The sequence below is a fragment of the Anolis sagrei genome, chromosome X (genome assembly GCF_037176765.1).
Source record: "Anolis sagrei isolate rAnoSag1 chromosome X, rAnoSag1.mat, whole genome shotgun sequence".
Lineage (NCBI taxonomy): Eukaryota > Metazoa > Chordata > Lepidosauria > Squamata > Dactyloidae > Anolis > Anolis sagrei.
In genome coordinates, this window is record NC_090034.1 from 106,175,525 (window position 1) to 106,195,524 (window position 20,000).

Here is a 20,000-nt window from a genome sequence, read left to right on the forward strand (position 1 = left end):
TCTATCTATCTATCTATCTATCCATCTACTCTGTCTGTCTGTCTATCTATCTATCCATCCATCCATCTAATCTAATCTAATTAACCTATCTATCTATCTATCTATCTATCCACCCCAATCAATCAATCTATCTATCTATCTATCTATCTATCTAACTTATCTATCCACCCTCTGTCTGTCTATCTATCTATCTAATCTAGTTAATCTATCTATCTATCTATCTATCTATCTATCTATCTATCCATCCATCCATCTAATCTATTAATCTATCTATCTATCTATCTATCTATCTATCTATCTATCTATCCACCCCTATCAATCTATCAATCAATCAATCTATCTATCTATCTATCTATCTATCTATCTAATCTAGTTAATCTATCTATCTATCTATTCTAGTTAATCTATCTATCTATCTATCTATCTATCTATCTATCTATCTATCATATACTGTACATTGCCCAAGCATTTGCAGACTCTTTGAAACAACACCAAAAAGCACATATAATAATCAGGAATGAAAATATTGCAATCGCAAGGCAACCGAATGACCATTAGAATCGGAAACCATTCACCACTAATCCATTGAGGGGAGCAAGGAAGAATTCAGTCCCCCCAAAAGGCCAAATAATGGGCAGGCGAAGCACAGAAGACCCCTCAAAAGTGGGCTATCCCCCTGAGCTTACCTGCGATGGTGACCCTGCGTTCCCTCTCTCCTTGCTCCTGCTGTTCCCTCTCCAACTGCTGCCTGGATGGAAAGGACAAAAAGGGGAGAGACTTGACTTCCGAGGAACAAACCCCATCATCCCCTCCATCCTGAGGGCCCTCCCTCCCATCATCCCCACTCACTTGGGGGGAGGGGGCTCGGGAAGGATGCCGGACACAGCAAAGCCACACATTGCAGGATATGGGGGAGAGAGGAGCTGGGAGTTGTGGGTGGAAGGGGATCTGCAGCAGGTGAGCGACTGGCACTCAACTGGGAGCCCAGGACGGAGCTGACCCCCTTGACCCTCCAAGCGGATTAGGGGATCAGGCGCTAAGCCGACCGTGCCCTTCGCTGCCGGAGCGGCCAACGAGGAGGCCGTGGCATTGCTTGCGTGTTGCGGAGGAGAAGGAGTAACAACACCCAGGCAAGCTAAGGGCGCATCTGCACCAGGCACAGGCCAACTTGGACTTCAACTCCCAACATTTCTAACAGCCGGTAGGAATGCACCCTTAGTAAACTACAACTCCCAGGATCCCATAGCATTAAGCCATGGTCCAAACTGCATTTATTCTCTGGAGTAGATGTGTCCTTAGTAAAACTACAGCTCCCAGGATCCCACAGCATGGAGCTATGTCAATTTGAGTGGTCCAAACTGCATTTATTATCTGGAGTAGATGTGTCCTTAGTAAAACTACAGTTCCCAGGATTCCATAGCATTGAGCCATGGAAGTTCAAGAGGGCCAAACTGCATTTATTCTCTGGAGTAGATATGTCCTTAGTAAAACTACAGCTCCCAGGATTTCATAGTCTTGAGCCACAGCAGTCTACAGTGTAGATGCACCCTTACTAAAACTATAATTCCCAGGATTCGATAGCATTGTGTCATGGTAGTCTACTGTGTAGATGCACCCCTAGTAAAACTACAGCTCCCAGGATCCCACAGCATTGAGCCATGGAAGTTCAAGTGGGACAAACAGCATTTATTCTCTGGAGTAGATGTGTCCTTAGTAAAACTACAACTCCCAGGATTCCATAATCTTAAACCATGGAAGTTCTCTGGTGTATATGTGTTCTTAGTAAAACTACAGCTCCCAGGATTCCATAGCATTGAGCTACAGCTGTTTAATCGGCATTCATTCTCTGGAGTAGATGTGTCCTTAGTAAAACTACAGCTCCCAGGATTTCATAGCACTGAGCCATAGCAGTTCAAGTGGGACAAACTGCATTTATTCTCTAGAGTAGGTGTGTCCTTAGTAAAACTACAGCTCCCAGGATTCCATAGCATTGAGCCATGGAAGTTCAAGTGGGACAAAACTGCATTTATTCTCTGGAGTATATGTGTCCTTAGTAAAACTACAGCTCCCAGGATTTCATAGCACTGAGCCATAGCAGTTCAAGTGGGACAAACTGCATTTATTCTCTAGAGTAGGTGTGTCCTTAGTAAAACTACAGCTCCCGGGATTCCATAGCATTGAGCCATGGAAGTTCAAGTGAGACAAAACTGCATTTATTCTCTGGAGTATATGTGTCCTTAGTAAAACTACAGCTCCCAGGATTCCATAGCCTTGAGCCCTGGCAGTTCAAGTGGGACAAACTGCATTTATTCTCTGGAGTAGATGTGTCCTTAGTAAAACTACCACTCCCATGATTCCATAGCATTGGGCCACAGCAGTCTACAGTACAGATGCACCCTTACTAAAACTATAACTCCCAAGATTTGATAGCGTTGTATCATGGTACGTCTACTGAGTAGGTGTACCCTTAGTAAAATTACAGCTCCCAGGTTTCATAGCCTTAAGCTATGGCAGTTCTCTGGTGTAGATGTGTTCTTAGTAAAACTACAGCTCCGAGGATTCCATAGAATTGGGCCACAGCAGTCTACAGTGTAGATGCACCCTTACTAAAACTATAGCTCACAGGATACAATAGCATTGTGTCATGGTAGTTTACTGTGTAGATGCACCCCCAGTAAAACTACAGCTCCCAGGATCCCATATCATGGAGCCAAGGCAGTTCAAGTGGGCCAAACTGCATTTATTCTGTAGACTAGGTGTGCCCTTAGGAAAACTACAGCTCCCAGGTTTCCATAGCCTTAAGCTATGGCAGTTCTCTGGTGTAGATGCGTTTTTAGTAAAACTACAGCTCCCAGGATTCCATAGTATTGGGCCACAGCAGTCTGCATTGTAGATGCGCTCTTCCTAAAACTATAGCTCCCAGGATTCGATAGCATTGTGTCATAGTAGTCTACAGTGAAGATGCACCCCTTGTAAAACTACAGGTCCTAGGATCCTATAACATGGAGCCATGTCAGTTTGAGTGGGCCAAACTGCATTTATTCTCTGGAGTAGGTGTGCCCTTAGTAAAACTACAGCTCCCAGGTTTCCATAGCCTTAAGCTACAACAGTTCTCTGCTGTAGATGTATTTTTAGTAAAACTACAGCTCCCAGGATTCCACAGCTTTAAGCCATGGCAGTTTAAGTGAGGCAAACTGCATTTATTATCTGGAGCAGATGTGTCCTTAGTAAAACTACGGCTCCCAGGATCCCACAGCATGGAGCCATGTCAGTTCGAGTGGGCCAAACTGCATTTATTCTCTGGATTAGATGTGTCCTTAGTAAAACTATGACTCCCAGGATACCATAGCATTGTATCATAGTAGTTTACAGTGAAGTTGCACCCCTAGTGAAACTACAGCTCCCAGGATCCCATAGAATGGAGCCATGGCAGATCAAGTGGGCCAGACTGCACTTATTCTCTGGAGTAGGTGTGCCCTTAGTAAAACTACAGCTCCCAGGAATTCATAGCATTAAGACATGGGAGTTTTTGGGCCAAACTGCATTTATTCTCCAGAATAGATGTGTTCTTAGTAAAACTACAGCTCCCAGGAGTCCATAGCATTGGGCCACAGGGGTCTACAGTGTAGATGCCACTTTACTAAAACTACAATTCCCAGGATTCCACAGCATGGAGCCATGGCAGTTCAAGGGGTGCCAAACTGCATTCATTCTAGGTCACGATAAGGATGATGGACCTGGACGATTGGGCCTAGAGCAGTACCAGGTACCTTTTCTGTTGCTCGGCCATTTCGTCCGCAGTGGGGCCATTCTGGACAGGCCGCGCCGGTGCCGAATTCCCTAAAGACGGCAAAAGAGACAAAAAACAGGTTTTTCTGGACACGTTTGCACAAGAATGGAAAGCCTGGTTGGCCCTCCTTCCCTTCCAAAAACAGGCAAAGTCTGTCCATTTCCCAGCTCTTGCAGCCACGCCTGAGGAGGGGTCCCAGGCCACCCCCCAGAAAGGAATTTGCTCCGGAGCGTCAAACCTATGCCCAAAGCATCCATGCCACAATACCCTCACTGATTGACTTTGCAGCTTCATGGGCCACTCAATGCTATTCAAACTTGCTAATTGCAACATCCACACTTTCTTTTATAACAGGAGAACTCCAGACAGCAAGCAATCAAGTGCCAGTGAACACCTCCCAATCTGAGGATGCCTCCAGGCAACAACAGCCAAGGTATCTCTATGCAGAGACCCTCACTGATTGACTTTTCAATGCTATTCAAACTTCCTAATTGCAACATCCACACTTCCTCTTATAACAGGGGAACCCCAGACAGCAAGCAATCAAGTGCAACAATAGCCAAGCTACCTCCATGCTGATACCCTCACTGATTGACTTATTTTACTTACTTTTTTTACTTATGATATTTATAGCCCGCCTTTCTCAGCCATACTCCAGATAGCAAGCAATCAAGTGCTAGTGAACACCTCCCAATCAGGGGATGCCTCCAGGCAACAACAGCCAAGCTACCGCCATGCCGATACACTCACTGATTGACTTATTTTACTTACTTTTTTACTTACGATATTTATAGCCCGCCTTTCTCAGCCATACTCCAGACAGCAAGCAATCAAGTGGCAGTGAACTCCTTCCAATCAGAGGATGCCTCCAGGCAACAACAGCCAAGTTACCGCCATGCCTATACACTCACTGATTGACTTACTTTACTTACTTTTTTTACTTACGCTATTTATAATCCGCCTTTCTCAGCCATACTCCAGACAGCAAGCAATCAAGTGCCAGTGAACACCTCCCAATCAGAGGATGCCTCCAGGCAACATCAGCCAAGTTACCTCCATGCTGATACCCTCACTGATTGACTTATTTTACTTACTTTTTTACTTACGATATTTATAGCCCGCCTTTCTCAGCCATACTCCAGACAGCAAGCAATCAAGTGGCAGTGAACTCCTTCCAATCAGAGGATGCCTCCAGGCAACAACAGCCAAGTTACCGCCATGCCTATACACTCACTGATTGACTTACTTTACTTACTTTTTTTACTTCCGCCTTTCTCAGCCATACTCCAGATAGCAAGCAATTAAGTGCCAGGGAACACCTCCCAATCCGAGGATGCCTCCAGGCAACAACAGCCAAATTACCTCCATGCCGATACTGTCACCGATTGACTTACTTTACTTACTTTTTTACTTACGATATTTATAGCCTGCCTTTCTCAGCCATACTCCAGATAGCAAGCAATCAAGTGCCAATGAACATCTCCCAAACAGAGGATGCCTCCAGACAACAACAGGCAAGCTACCTCCATGCCAATACCCTCACTGAATGACTTTGCAGCTTCATGGGCCACTCAATGCTCTTCAAACTTGCTCGCGGCAACATCCACACTTTCTTTTATATCAGGGGAACTCCAGACAGCAAGCAATCAACTCCCAATCAGAAGATGCCTCCAGGCAACAACAGCCAGGTTACCTCTATGCAGAGACCCTCACTGATTGACTTTGCAGCTTCATGGGCCACTCAATGCTCTTCAAACTTGCTAATTGCAACATCCACACTTTCTTTTATAGCAGGGGAACTCCAGACAGCAAGCAATCAAGTGCCAGTGAACACCTCCCAAACAGAAGATGCCTCCAGGCAACAACAGCCATGCTGATACTCTCACTGATTGACTTACTTTACTTACTTTTTTTTACTTGCGATATTTATCTTTCTCAGCCATACTCCAGATAGCAAGCAATTAAGTGCCAGTGAACACCTCCCAATCAGAGGATGCCTCCAGGCAACAACAGCCAAGCTACCTCCATGCCGATACCCTCACTGATTGACTGTGCAGCTTCATGGAGCACTCAATGATATTTAGACTCGCTAATTGCAACATCCACACTTTCTTTTATAACAGGAGAACTCCAGACAGCAAGCAATCAAGTGTCAGTGAACACTTCCCAATCAGAGGATGACTTCAGGCAACAACAGCCAAGCTACCTCCATGCTGATAACCTCATTGATTGGCTTTGCAGCTGCAAGGCTGCTCCAAGCTAATCAGGCTGGCTAATTGCAACATTCACACTTGTTTCAAACAGACAAGGGTTCTTTCTCTCACCCTGGACATTATTTCACAGGTATATATTCACACTTCATTTGCTCCACTGCCAACAGAACCTCCGAAGATGCCATTAGCCAGAGATGCAGGCAAAACATCAGGAGAGAATGCCACTGTAGCATGGCCATACAGCCCGCAAAAGTCACAGCAACCCAATCTACATTTCCATAGAGTTGGAAAGGACCACCTAGTCCCAAAGGCCACCTAGTCCAATACCATTCTGCCAGGGAGAAAGGCACAATCAAAGCCCTCCCAACAGATGGCCATCCTGCCCCTGTTTGAAAAGCCTCCAAAGAAAGAGACCCCACCAGACTTTCCAAAACAAACCTGCTCCATCTGTTTTCTTGGACTTGGGAGTTGTAGTTTTCCCAAGACCGGAGCCTCACTGACCTGAATCCAGCATCTCCAGGGCGTGCATCATCCCTCCGGCAAACTGCCCGGCGTCCTCTTTGCTGCCAAAGTTGAGCCCCCAGACCTGGCGGGCATCGCGCCACTGGTGGAAGTTGGGCGTGGCCTGGTTGTACTTCAGCCCTTTGACGATCGGACTGTTGATGACCACCTTTGGGAAGAGAAAGCACGCAGGAGTCAAACTCAGGGTGCGTCTCCACTACAGAATTAAGGCGGTTTGGCAGCACTTAAACTGCAGTGGTGAAACGCAATGGAAATCTGGGGTCTGCAGTCTCAAAAGGTCTTGAGCCTTCTCTGCAGAAGAGACAGAGAGATACATGGATGGATGGATGGATAGACAGACAGACAGATGCAGTAGACAGATAAAGTAGATAGATAAAGTAGATAGACAGATAGATATATAGAGTAGATGATAAGATAGAGTAGATAGAATAGATAGATAGATAGATAGATAGATAGAGTAGATAAAAAGTAGATACAATAAATAGACAGATAGATAGATACAGTAGATCGAGTAGATAGATAGATAGATAGATAGATCAAGTAGATAGGTAGGTAGGTAGGAAGGTAGGTAGGTAGATACAGTGGGTCGGTAGGTAGATCAAGTAGATAGATAGACAGATCGAGTAGACAGATTGATAGATGGATAGGTAGGTAGATAGAGTAGACAGATACAGTAGGTAGGTAGCTAGATCAAGTAGATAGTTTCAGAAGGTAGGTAGATAGAGTGGCCAGATCGAGTAGATAGATAGATAGATAGATAGATAGATAAGAGTAGAGTAGATCGGTAGGTTGGTAGGTAGGTAGATACAGTAGGTAGGTAGATCAAGTAGATATATACAGTAGATAGAAAGAGTGGCCAGATTGAGTAGATAGATAGATGATAGATAGAGATAGATAGATAGATAGATCAAGTAGGTAGGTAGGTAGGTAGATACAGTACGTAGGTAGGTGGGTAGATCAAGTAGATAGATACAGTAGATGTGGCCAGATCGAGTAGATAGATAGATAGGTAGGTAGGTAGGTAGGTAGATAGATAGATAGATCAAGTAGGTAGGTAGGTAGGTAGATACAGTACGTAGGTAGGTGGGTAGATCAAGTAGACAGATACAGTAGATGTGGCCAGATCGAGTAGATAGATAGATAGATAGATAGATAGATAGATAGGTAGATAGATAGATCAAGTAGGTAGGTAGGTAGGTAGATACAGTACGTAGGTAGGTGGGTAGATCAAGTAGACAGATACAGTAGATGTGGCCAGATCAAGTAGATAGATAGATAGATAGGTAGGTAGGTAGGTAGATAGATAGATAGATAGATAGATAGATAGATAGATAGATCAAGTAGGTAGGTAGGTAGGTCAAGTAGATATATACAGTAGATAGATAGAGTGGCCAGATCGAGTAGATAGATAGAGTAGATAGGTAGGTAGGTAGAGTAGATAGATACAGTAGGTAGATAGATCAAGTCGATAGTTACAGTAGATAGATAGAGCAGCCAGATCTGATAGATAGATAGATAGATAGATAGAGTAGATCAGTAGGTAGGTACAGTATTTAGGTAGGTAGGTCAAGTAGATATATACAGAAGATAGAGTGGCCAGATCAAATAGATAAGATAGATAGATAGATAGATAGATAGATAGATAGATAGATAGGGTAGATAGGTAGGTAGGTAGCTAGAGTAGATAGATACAGTAGGTAGGTAGATAGATCAAGGAGATAGTTACAGTAGATAGATAGAGTGGCTAGATCGAGTAGATAGATAGATGATAGATAGATAGATAGATAGATAGATAGATAGATCAAGTAGGTAGGTAGGTAGGTAGATACAGTACGTAGGTAGGTAGGTAGATCAAGTAGATAGATACAGTAGATGTGGCCAGATCGAGTAGATAGATAGATAGGTAGGTAGGTAGGTAGGTAGATAGATAGATAGATAGATAGATAGATAGATAGATAGATAGATAGATCAAGTAGGTAGGTAGGTAGGTAGGTAGGTAGGTAGGTAGATACAGTACGTAGGTAGGTAGGTAGATCAAGTAGATAGATACAGTAGATGTGGCCAGATCGAGTAGATAGATAGATGATAGATAGATAGATAGATAGATAGATCAAGTAGGTAGGTAGGTAGGTAGGTAGATACAGTACGTAGGTAGGTAGGTAGATCAAGTAGATAGATACAGTAGATGTGGCCAGATCGAGTAGATAGATAGATAGGTAGGTAGGTAGGTAGGTAGATAGATAGATAGATAGATAGATAGATAGATCAAGTAGGTAGGTAGGTAGGTCAAGTAGATATATACAGTAGATAGATAGAGTGGCCAGATCGAGTAGATAGATAGAGTAGATAGGTAGGTAGGTAGAGTAGATAGATACAGTAGGTAGATAGATCAAGTCGATAGTTACAGTAGATAGATAGAGCAGCCAGATCTGATAGATAGATAGATAGATAGATAGATAGAGTAGATCAGTAGGTAGGTACAGTATTTAGGTAGGTAGGTCAAGTAGATATATACAGAAGATAGGGTGGCCAGATCGAATAGATAAGATAGATAGATAGATAGATAGATAGGGTAGATAGGTAGGTAGGTAGCTAGAGTAGATAGATACAGTAGGTAGGTAGATAGATCAAGGAGATAGTTACAGTAGATAGATAGAGTGGCTAGATCGAGTAGATAGATAGATGATAGATAGATAGATAGATAGATAGATAGATAGATAGATAGATCAAGTAGGTAGGTAGGTAGGTAGATACAGTACGTAGGTAGGTAGGTAGATCAAGTAGATAGATACAGTAGATGTGGCCAGATCGAGTAGATAGATAGATAGGTAGGTAGGTAGATAGATAGATAGATAGATAGATAGATAGATAGATAGATAGATCAAGTAGGTAGGTAGGTAGGTAGGTAGGTAGGTAGGTAGATACAGTACGTAGGTAGGTAGGTAGATCAAGTAGATAGATACAGTAGATGTGGCCAGATCGAGTAGATAGATAGATGATAGATAGATAGATAGATAGATAGATCAAGTAGGTAGGTAGGTAGGTAGGTAGATACAGTACGTAGGTAGGTAGGTAGATCAAGTAGATAGATACAGTAGATGTGGCCAGATCGAGTAGATAGATAGATAGGTAGGTAGGTAGGTAGGTAGGTAGATAGATAGATAGATAGATAGATCAAGTAGGTAGGTAGGTAGGTCAAGTAGATATATACAGTAGATAGATAGAGTGGCCAGATCGAGTAGATAGATAGAGTAGATAGGTAGGTAGGTAGAGTAGATAGATACAGTAGGTAGATAGATCAAGTCGATAGTTACAGTAGATAGATAGAGCAGCCAGATCTGATAGATAGATAGATAGATAGATAGAGTAGATCAGTAGGTAGGTACAGTATTTAGGTAGGTAGGTCAAGTAGATATATACAGAAGATAGGGTGGCCAGATCGAATAGATAAGATAGATAGATAGATAGATAGATAGGGTAGATAGGTAGGTAGGTAGCTAGAGTAGATAGATACAGTAGGTAGGTAGATAGATCAAGGAGATAGTTACAGTAGATAGATAGAGTGGCTAGATCGAGTAGATAGATAGATGATAGATAGATAGATAGATAGATAGATCAAGTAGGTAGGTAGATACAGTACGTAGGTAGGTAGGTAGATCAAGTAGATAGATACAGTAGATGTGGCCAGATCGAGTAGATAGATAGATAGGTAGGTAGGTAGGTAGATAGATAGATAGATAGATAGATAGATAGATAGATAGATCAAGTAGGTAGGTAGGTAGGTAGGTAGGTAGATACAGTACGTAGGTAGGTGGGTAGATCAAGTAGACAGATACAGTAGATGTGGCCAGATCGAGTAGATAGATAGATAGATAGATAGATAGATAGATAGATAGATAGGTAGGTAGGTAGATAGATAGATAGATAGATAGATCAAGTAGGTAGGTAGGTAGGTCAAGTAGATATATACAGTAGATAGATAGAGTGGCCAGATCGAGTAGATAGATAGAGTAGATAGGTAGGTAGGTAGAGTAGATAGATACAGTAGGTAGATAGATCAAGTCGATAGTTACAGTAGATAGATAGAGCAGCCAGATCTGATAGATAGATAGATAGATAGATAGATAGATAGATAGAGTAGATCAGTAGGTAGGTACAGTATTTAGGTAGGTAGGTCAAGTAGATATATACAGAAGATAGAGTGGCCAGATCGAATAGATAAGATAGATAGATAGATAGATAGATAGGGTAGATAGGTAGGTAGGTAGCTAGAGTAGATAGATACAGTAGGTAGGTAGATAGATCAAGGAGATAGTTACAGTAGATAGATAGAGTGGCTAGATCGAGTAGATAGATAGATGATAGATAGATAGATAGATAGATAGATAGATAGATAGATAGATAGATAGATCAAGTAGGTAGGTAGGTAGGTAGATACAGTACGTAGGTAGGTAGGTAGATCAAGTAGATAGATACAGTAGATGTGGCCAGATCGAGTAGATAGATAGATAGGTAGGTAGGTAGGTAGGTAGATAGATAGATAGATAGATAGATAGATAGATAGATAGATAGATTAGGTAGGTAAGTAGGTAGGTAGATACAGGAGATAGGCAGGTAGGTAGATAAAGTAGCTAGATAAAGTAGATAGATAGAGTGGACAGATCGAGTAGATAGATCGATAGATAGATAGATAGATAGATAGAGTAGATTGGTAGGTAGGTAGGTAGGTATATACAGTAGGCAGGAAGATAGATCAAGTTGATAGATACAGTAGATAGAAAGGGTAGACAGATCGGATAGATAGATAGATAGATAGATAGATAGATAGATAGATAGATAGATAGACAGAGTCGATGGATGGATGGATGGATGGATGGATATATTGGTGGGAGGGCTACCTGTTGGTCTGGCTGCATCTTGCGTCCCACGACCCGGAAAGTGTTGTTGGCCGGACTGTGGTAGATCTGGACGCGGCTAAAGACCTGTGGTCCAGTTCCAGCCGGCACCCACTTCTTGTTGGCGTCATCATAGAGCATCACCGTTGCCCGAGTCGTGCAAAGGACTGACTCACTAGGAAGCAAAGGAAGGCAGAAAGGGAGGCAACAGGAGGAAAGAGTGAGGCTCAATATGAACTTAATAATAATAATAATAATAATAATAATAATAATAATACAAGCAGAGGCACAACACCGTTGCTCAGATGATTCATTGAAACCTGTGCCACAAATGCCATCTGCTTGCGACAAAGAACTGGTGGGATCACAAGCTGGAAAAAGTTATGGAAAATGTGCACAACAAACTCCTCTGGGACTTCCAAATTCAGACTGACGAAGTTTTGGAACACAATACTCCTGACCTCACAATCATGTTAAAAAACAAAGTATGGATCATTGATGTTGCAATCCCAGGTGACAGCAGGATTGAAGAGGAACAACTGGAAAAGCTGACACGATATGAGGATTTAAAGATTGAACTGCAAAGACTCTGGCACAAACCAGGCAAGGAGGTCCCAGTGGTGATCGGTACACTGGGTGCAGTGCCTCAAGACCTTGGCCTGGACTTAAACACAATTGGCGCTGACAGAATCACCACCTGCCAGCTGCAGAAGGCCACCCCACTGGGATCTGCACGCAGCAGTCACTGATACATCACACAGTCCTAGACACTTGGACACGTGTGATCCAATACAACAGCCAGTAGAGTGACCTTGTTTGTTGTGTTTCTAATAATAATAATAATAATAATAATAATAATAATAATAATAATAATAATATAGACCTGATTCTGGCAATGCAATTAAGGCCAGGATGGAAATATCAGTGGATGACCCAAAATGCAGACTGTGCAAGGAAGCAGATGAAACCATGGACCATCTCCTCAGCTGCTGCAAGAAAATCGACCAGACGGACTACAAACAGAGGCACAACTCTGTGGCCCAAAGGAATCACTGGAACGTATGTCACAAGGACCATCTGCCAGGAGTCAAGAACTGGGAAAGGGATCATAAACCTGCAAAGTTTGTGGAAAATGAACACGCAAAAATCCTGTGGGACTTTTGAATCTAGACTGACAAAGTTTTGGAACACAACACACCAGACATCATGTTTGTAGAAAAGGAAAAAGTCTGGATGATTGATGTCACCATAACGGGTGACAGTCACATCGAGGAAAAACAACAGGAGAAACTCAGCCGCTATCAAGACCACAAAATCGAACGGCAAAGGCTCTGGCATAAACCAGTCCAGGTGGTCCCAGTGGGAATAATGGGCAGACTGGGTGCCATGCCAAAAGATCTCAGCCGGCATTTTGAAACAATAAACATGGACAAAATCACAATCTATCAACTGCAAAAGGCCTCCTGACTTGGATCTGTGCGCATTATTCGGAAATACATCACACCGTCCTAGACGCTTGGGAAGGGTTCGACTTGTGATTTTGTGATACGGAATCCAGCATAGAGATTGTGTTTGCTGTGTCAGAATAATAATAATAATAATAATAATAATAATAATAATAATAATAATAATAATAATATATTCTGCCCTATCTCCCAGAAGGGACTCAGGGAGAATTCCAATCACAAAAAGGCAAACATTCTATTATTATTACTAGTTGTACCCACCATGCCACGCATTGCTGTGGCCAACCTTCCCTCCCTCTTTCTCTCCTTCTTTTCCTTCTTTCTTTGCTCCCCCTTTCCTTCCATTTTCTTCTTTCCTTCTCTCCTTCCTTCTCTACCTCTTTCTTTCCTCCCTTTTTCTTTTCCTTCCCTTTCTCTCCTTGCTTCCTTCTCTACCTCTTTCCTTCCTTCCCTCTTTGCTTCAAGGCTTCCTTCTCTCTTTCCTTCCTTCCTTCCCACTTTCTCTCCTTCTTTCCCTCCTTCCTTCGCCACCTCATTTCTTCCTTTCCTTTCCCCTCTTCTCTCTCTTTTCTTTTCCTTTCTCTTTCTCTCCCTTCTTCCTTCTCTACCTCTTTCCTTCCTTCCTTTGCTCTTTGCTTCAAGTCTTCCTTCTCTCTTTCCTTCTTTCCTTCCCAATTTCTCTCCTTCTTTCCTTCCTTCGCTCCCTCATTTCTTCCTTTCCTTTCCCCCCTTCTCTCTCTTTTCCTTTCCTTCCTCTTTCTCTCCTTTCTTCCTTCTCTACCTCCTTCCTTCCTTCCTTCCTTCGCTCTTTGCTTCAAGGCTTCCTTCTCTCTTTTCTTCTTTCCTTCCTTCCCACTTTCTCTCCTTCTTTCCCTCTTTCCTTCGCTCCCTCGTTTCTTCCTTTCCTTTTTCCCCTTCTCTCTTTTGTCTTTTCCTTCCTCTTTCTCTCCATTCTTCCTTCTCTACCTCTTTCCTTCCTTCCTTCGCTCTTTGCTTCAAGGCTTCCTTCCTTCCTTCCTTCCTTCTCTTTTTTATTGTATCATCATTTAGCTTTTTGCCATTTAGCTTTTTGGGGTTTTTAAGTCCTTTCACTGATTTTGGGAGTGGGGGTTATGAGTGATGGTCACTTGTTGGCCTGAGAGGTGTATTGTGTCCAAATTTGGTGTCAATTCGTCCAGTGGTTTTTGAGTTATGTTAATCCCACAAACGAACATTACTTTTTTATTTATATAGATGATGATGATGATGATGATGATTAGCCATATTTATACCCCGCCCTTCTCACTTCAAAGGGGAGTCAGTGGCACATCTAAGGCACCATTCGATGCCACACAATATACATCAGACAAAATAAACAAATACATCAAGACCAAGTGCTAAAAACATACCAAACATTAAATCAACTTTTTAATCATTGCCTGAGTCATAGCAGTTCAAGTGGGCCAAACTGCATTCGTTATATCGCAATGACGTGCCGTTAGTGAAACTACAAATCCCAGGATTCCATAGCATTGGACCACGGCAGGTTGAGTGGGCCAAACTGCACTGATTCTCTAGAGTGTGTCCTTAGTAAAACTACAACTCCCAGGATTCCACAGCATTGAGCCATAGCATTCAAAGTGCAAGATACACTCCTTTTATGTCATAGATATGGCCTTAGTAAAACTACAACTCCCATGATTCCATCATATTGAGTCATAGCAGTTCAAGTGGGCCGAACTGCATTTGACATATAGCATCGATGTGCCTTTAGTGAAACTACAAATCCCAGGATTGCATAGCATTGGGCCACAGCAGGTTGAGTGGACCAAACTGCATTGATTCTCTAGAGTAAGTGAATCCTTAGTAAAACTACAACTCCCAGGATTCCATCATATTGAGTCATAGCAGTTCAAGTGGGCCGAACTGCATTTGACATATAGCATCGATGTGCCTTTAGTGAAACTACAAATCCCAGGATTGCATAGCATTGGGCCACAGCAGGTTGAGTGGACCAAACTGCATTGATTCTCTAGAGTAAGTGAATCCTTAGTAAAACTACAACTCCCAGGATTCCAAAGCATTGAGCCATAGCACTCAAAGTTCAAGCTACACTTCTTTATGTCATAGATATAGCCTTAGTAAAACTACAACTCCCAGGATTCCATCGCACTGAGCCATGGATGTTCAAGTGGGCCAAACTGCATTTATTCTATAGTGTAGTAAAACTGCAACTCCCAGGATTCCATTGCATTGAACCATGGGTAAAAACCGCATTCATTCTATAGCACAGGTGCATCCTTAGAAAAACTACAACTCCCAGGATTGTATTGCATTGAGCTGTGGTGCCATGAACGCATTCCTTCTGCATTTATTCGCAGCCAAAGCCTTCTGACTCCTGTCGCATGGAAAGCACAAGTCTGCCTGGCCTGACGCAGGAATTGCATCTGGCTGCGAAGTCTGCAAAGCATCAAGTCACCCGAGGCCCAAAGCGCAGCTCGAGAGAGAAATGTGTTTTGGCAGAAGCGAGAGGAGAGGATTTTCCCGGCCGTCTGCTCGCATTGCCCAGAAGCCTTTTACGGATCGCGGCAGACAGGTAGCAGGAGAGGAAATGTCTGCTTGGATGCATCTACATTGCAGGATTAATGCAGTGTGGCACCACATTTAACTGCCACGGCTCAATGCAATGCAATGCTGGGAGTTTCAGTTTGCACAGAGACCTTGTAAAACCACAATTCCCAGGATTCGGTTTGCACAGAGACCTTGTAAATCTACAATTCCCAGGATTCGGTTTGCACAGAGACCTTGTAAAACCACAATTCCCAGGATTCAGTTTGCACAGAGGTCTTGTAAAACTACAATTTCCGGGATTCGGTTTGCACAGACAGACCTTGTAAAACTACAATTCCCGAGATTCGGTTTGCACAGAGACCTTGTAAAATTACAATTCCCAGGATTCGGTTTGCACAGAGACCTTGTAAAACTAAAATTCCCAGGATTTGGTTTGCACAGAGAGACCTCGTAAAACTACAATTCCCGGGATTCAGTTTGCACAGAGAGACCTTGTAAAGCTACAATTCCCAGGATTCGGTTTGCACAGAGACCTTGTAAAACTACAATTCCCGGGATTCCGTTTCCACGGAGAGACCTTGTAAAGCTACAATTCCCAGGATTCGGTTTGCACAGAGAGACCCTATAAAACTACAATTCCCCGGATTCAGTTTGCACAGAGACCTTGTAAAACTACAAATCCCAGGATTCAGTTTGCACAGAGAGACCTTGTAAAACTACAATTCCCAGGATTCAGTTTGCACAGACAGGCCTTGAAAACTACAATCCCCAGGATTCGGTTTGCACAGAGAGACCTTGTAAAACTACAATTTCCGGGATTCCGTTTGCACAGAGACCTTGTAAAACTACAATTCCCAGAATTCAGTTTGCACAGAGACCTTGTAAAACTACAATTCCCAGGATCCCGTTTGCACAGACAGGCCTTGTAAAACTACAATCCCCGAGATTTGGTTTGCACAGAGACCTTGAAAGCTACATTTCCCGAGATTCAGTTTGCACAGACAGGCCTTGTAAAACTACAATTCCCAGGGTTTGGTTTGTGCAAAGACCTTGTAAAACTACAATCCCCAGAATTCAGTTTGCACAGAGACCTTGTAAAACTACAATTCCCAGAATTCAGTTTGCACAGAGACCTTGTAAAACTACAATTCCCAGGATTCAGTTTGCACAGAGGGACCTTGTAAAACCACCATTCCCGGGATTCGGTTTGCACAGAGACCTTGTAAAACTACAATTCCCAGGATTCAATTTGCACAGAGAGACCTTGTAAAACTACAATTCCCAGGATTCAGTCTGCATCTAGCCGTGCTAAAGTGCATCCATCCTAAATGCAAACTAATCAAACCATGCCTTCCCTATAAGGAACAGCGGCCTTGCAAATAATTCCCACCAGGAAACTTTACCCAGCTTGGCAAAACTATGTTTTCCAAAGAATGGGAGGGAAGACCTTCGTCTATGGAACACAAAGGAGCCAGTGTTGCAGTTGGACTTTGATCAGAAAACATGAAACTTTCCTTTGTTTGCAAAGAGAACCTCCCTATCCAACCTCGAAACCATCAGTCCTGCCTCGCAGGAATGTTGTGCAGATACAATCCCAAGGGGAGCTTCCATTGTTGTTGTTGTTGTTGTTGTTGTTGTTGTTGTTGTTGTTGTTGTTGTATTTCCAATTTGTTAGGCCAAGGAAACACATTGAATATACTGCGTTGTTGAAGGCTTCGAGGGCCGGAATCACTGGGTTGCTTGCTGTGAGTTTTCCAGGCTGTCTGGCCATGTTCCAGAAGCATTCTCTCCTGACGTTTCGCCCACATCTGTGGCTGCAATCCTCAGAGGTTTACTCAGAGGTCTGTGGGAATGAGGCAAGTGGAATAATGTCCAGGGTGGGAGCAAAAAGCAAGCGTGAATGATGCAATTAGGAAGCTTTATTGTTGTTGTTGTTGTTGTTGTTGTTGACACAAAAGCACAGTATGTCACAGTAAATGAGATCTCTATGCTGGATTCAGTATCACAAGGCTACTCAATGCTATTCAAGCTTGCCAATTCAAGCTGTCTTGAGTCCCCCTTGGGGTATAAATAGGATGAATAATAAATAAATAATATACATTCACCACTCATTTCAAACACACAAGGGTTCTTTCTCCCACCCTGGACATCATTCCACAGAGGGTGCCTCCAGGCAACAATGGTCAGGCTACTTCTATGCAGATACCCTCACTGATTGACTTTCCACAGAAGGTGCCTCCAGGCAACAATGGTCAGGCTACTTGAATGCAGATACCCTTACTGATTGACTTTCCACAGAAGGTGCCTCCAGGCAACAATGGTCAGGCTACTTCTATGCAGATACCCTCACTGGTTGACTTTCCACAGAAGGTGCCTCCAGGCTACAATGGTCAGGCTACTTCTATGCAGATACCCTCACTGATTGACCTTCCACAGAAGGTGCCTCCAGGCAACAATGGTCAGGCTACTTGTATGCAGATACCCTCACTGATTGACTTTCCACAGAAGGTGCCTCCAGGCAACAATGGTCAGGCTACTTGTATGCAGATACCCTCACTGATTGACTTTGTGGCTTCCTGGCTACTCAGTTCAAGCTTGCTAATTGCAACATCCACACCTGCCTCCAACAGACAAGAGTTCTTTCTCTCACCCTGGATGTCATTCCACAGATATATAAACCCTATTTTCCTAGTTTCCAAGAAACCTCACAATCTCTGAGGATGCCTGCCATAGATGGGGCGAAATGTCAGGAGAGGATGATGCCAGAACATGGCCAGACAGTCTGGGAAACTCACAGCAACCCAGGGAATATATTGATATTGAAGTGGATGCTAGACTCAAATGGTTACAGAAGTAACTGGGCATGCTAATGTGCATAGAGGAGGACTCTGTTGCGATGCAAAACAGGTTTCTACCTGTTACCTGAACCAGGTAGGCAACCAGGAAATTCAAATCCAAGCAAATTTAAGGGAAAAGAGGAGCATTTGCATGTCCTCAGAATTTGTTTGGGGGTCATAAGTACTCCATTCGAAACGTGTTCAGGGGAAAAGGAAGAAACATGCCTCCATCCTGGCCTGCAAGGCTTTGAGGACTAGAAGCTTGATTTAAAGTCGTTGTTGTGTGGCATTGAATTATTTCGGATCCTAAAGCAAGTCTGCTGCATTTGCCGCCCTCTGAGGCTGAGAGAGTGTGACTTGCTCAAGGCCACCAAAGGGATTTCCATGACCAAAGGCAGAATTCAAGCTCAAGTCTCCACAAAGGGTGTGTCTACACTGTAGAATTAATGCAGTTTGGCACCACTGAACTGCCCTGGCTCTATGCTATGGAATCCTGGGAGTTGTAGTTTCACTGAGGACTCATCTATGCTATAGAAAGTATGCAGTTGGACTCCCTTTAACCGCAATGGCTTAATGGTATGGAATTCTGGGAGTTATAGTTTCGCTAAGGACTCATCTACGTTATAGAATGACTTAATACTATGGAGTCCTGGGAGCTGTAGTTTCACTAAGAACTCACCTATACAATAGAACGAATGCAGTTTGACCCACTTTAAATACCATGGCTTAATGCTATGGGGTTCAGGGAGCTTCAGTTTCACTAAGGACTCATCTATGCTATAGAAATAATGCAGTTGGACTCCCTTTAACTGCAATGCCTTTATGGTATGGAATTCTGGGAGTTATAGTTTCCCTAAGGACTCATCTATGCTATAGAATGAATGCAGTTTGCCTCCATTTGAACTGCCATGACTTAATGCTATGGAGTCCTGGGAGTTGTAGTTTCACTAACGGCACAACTATGCTATAGAATGAATGTAGTTGGACCCACTTGAACTGCCATAGCTTAATGCTAAGTAATCTTGGGAGTTATAGTTTCACTAAGGACTTATCTATGCTATAGAATGAATGTGGTTTGACTCGCTTGAACTGCAATGGCACCATGTTATGGAGTCCTAGGAATTATAGTTTCGCTAAGGACTCATCTATGTTAGAGAATGAATGCAATTTGCCTCCACTTGAAGTGCCATGGCTTAATGGTATGGAATCCTGGGAGTTGTAGTTTCACTAAGGACTCATCTACACTATAGACTGAATGAAGTTTGACCCACTTTAACTGCCATGGCTTAATGCCATGGAGTCCTGGGAGTTGTAGTTTCACTAAGGATTCATCTACGCTATAAAATGAATACAGTTTGCTACCACTTTTATTGTCATGGCTTAATGCTATGGGGTTCAGGGAGTTGTAGTTTCATTAAGGGCTCATCTACACTATAGAATGAATGCAGTTTGCCTCCACTTGAACTGTCATGGCTTAATGCTATGGAGTCCTGGGAGTTGCAGATTCACTAAGGGCACAACTATGCTATAGAATGAATGTAGTTGGACCCATTTGAACTGCCATGGCTTAATGCTAAGGAATCCTGGGAGTTGTAGTTTCACTAAAGACTCATCTATACTATAATATGAATACAGTTTGCCTCCACTTGAACTGCCATGGCTTAATGCTATGGAATCCTGGGAGTTGTAGTTTCACTAAGGACTCATCTAGGAGCTATAGTTTCACT

At 43.0% G+C, this 20,000-nt stretch overlaps 1 protein-coding gene across 1 annotated transcript in view; it reads right to left on the reverse strand.

The window, feature by feature from the left end:
- Positions 1-20,000, reverse strand: part of LOC137094992 (vasodilator-stimulated phosphoprotein-like) — a 91,690-nt gene that overhangs the window by 20,436 nt on the left and 51,254 nt on the right. Inside the window, exons 2-5 of the mRNA XM_067461104.1 lie at positions 11,424-11,595; positions 6,505-6,673; positions 3,771-3,840; positions 687-748 (exon numbers count right to left, since the gene is read on the reverse strand). Coding sequence (XP_067317205.1) covers positions 687-748; positions 3,771-3,840; positions 6,505-6,673; positions 11,424-11,595 — 473 coding nt within the window. The remainder of the gene's footprint in view (positions 1-686; positions 749-3,770; positions 3,841-6,504; positions 6,674-11,423; positions 11,596-20,000) is intronic.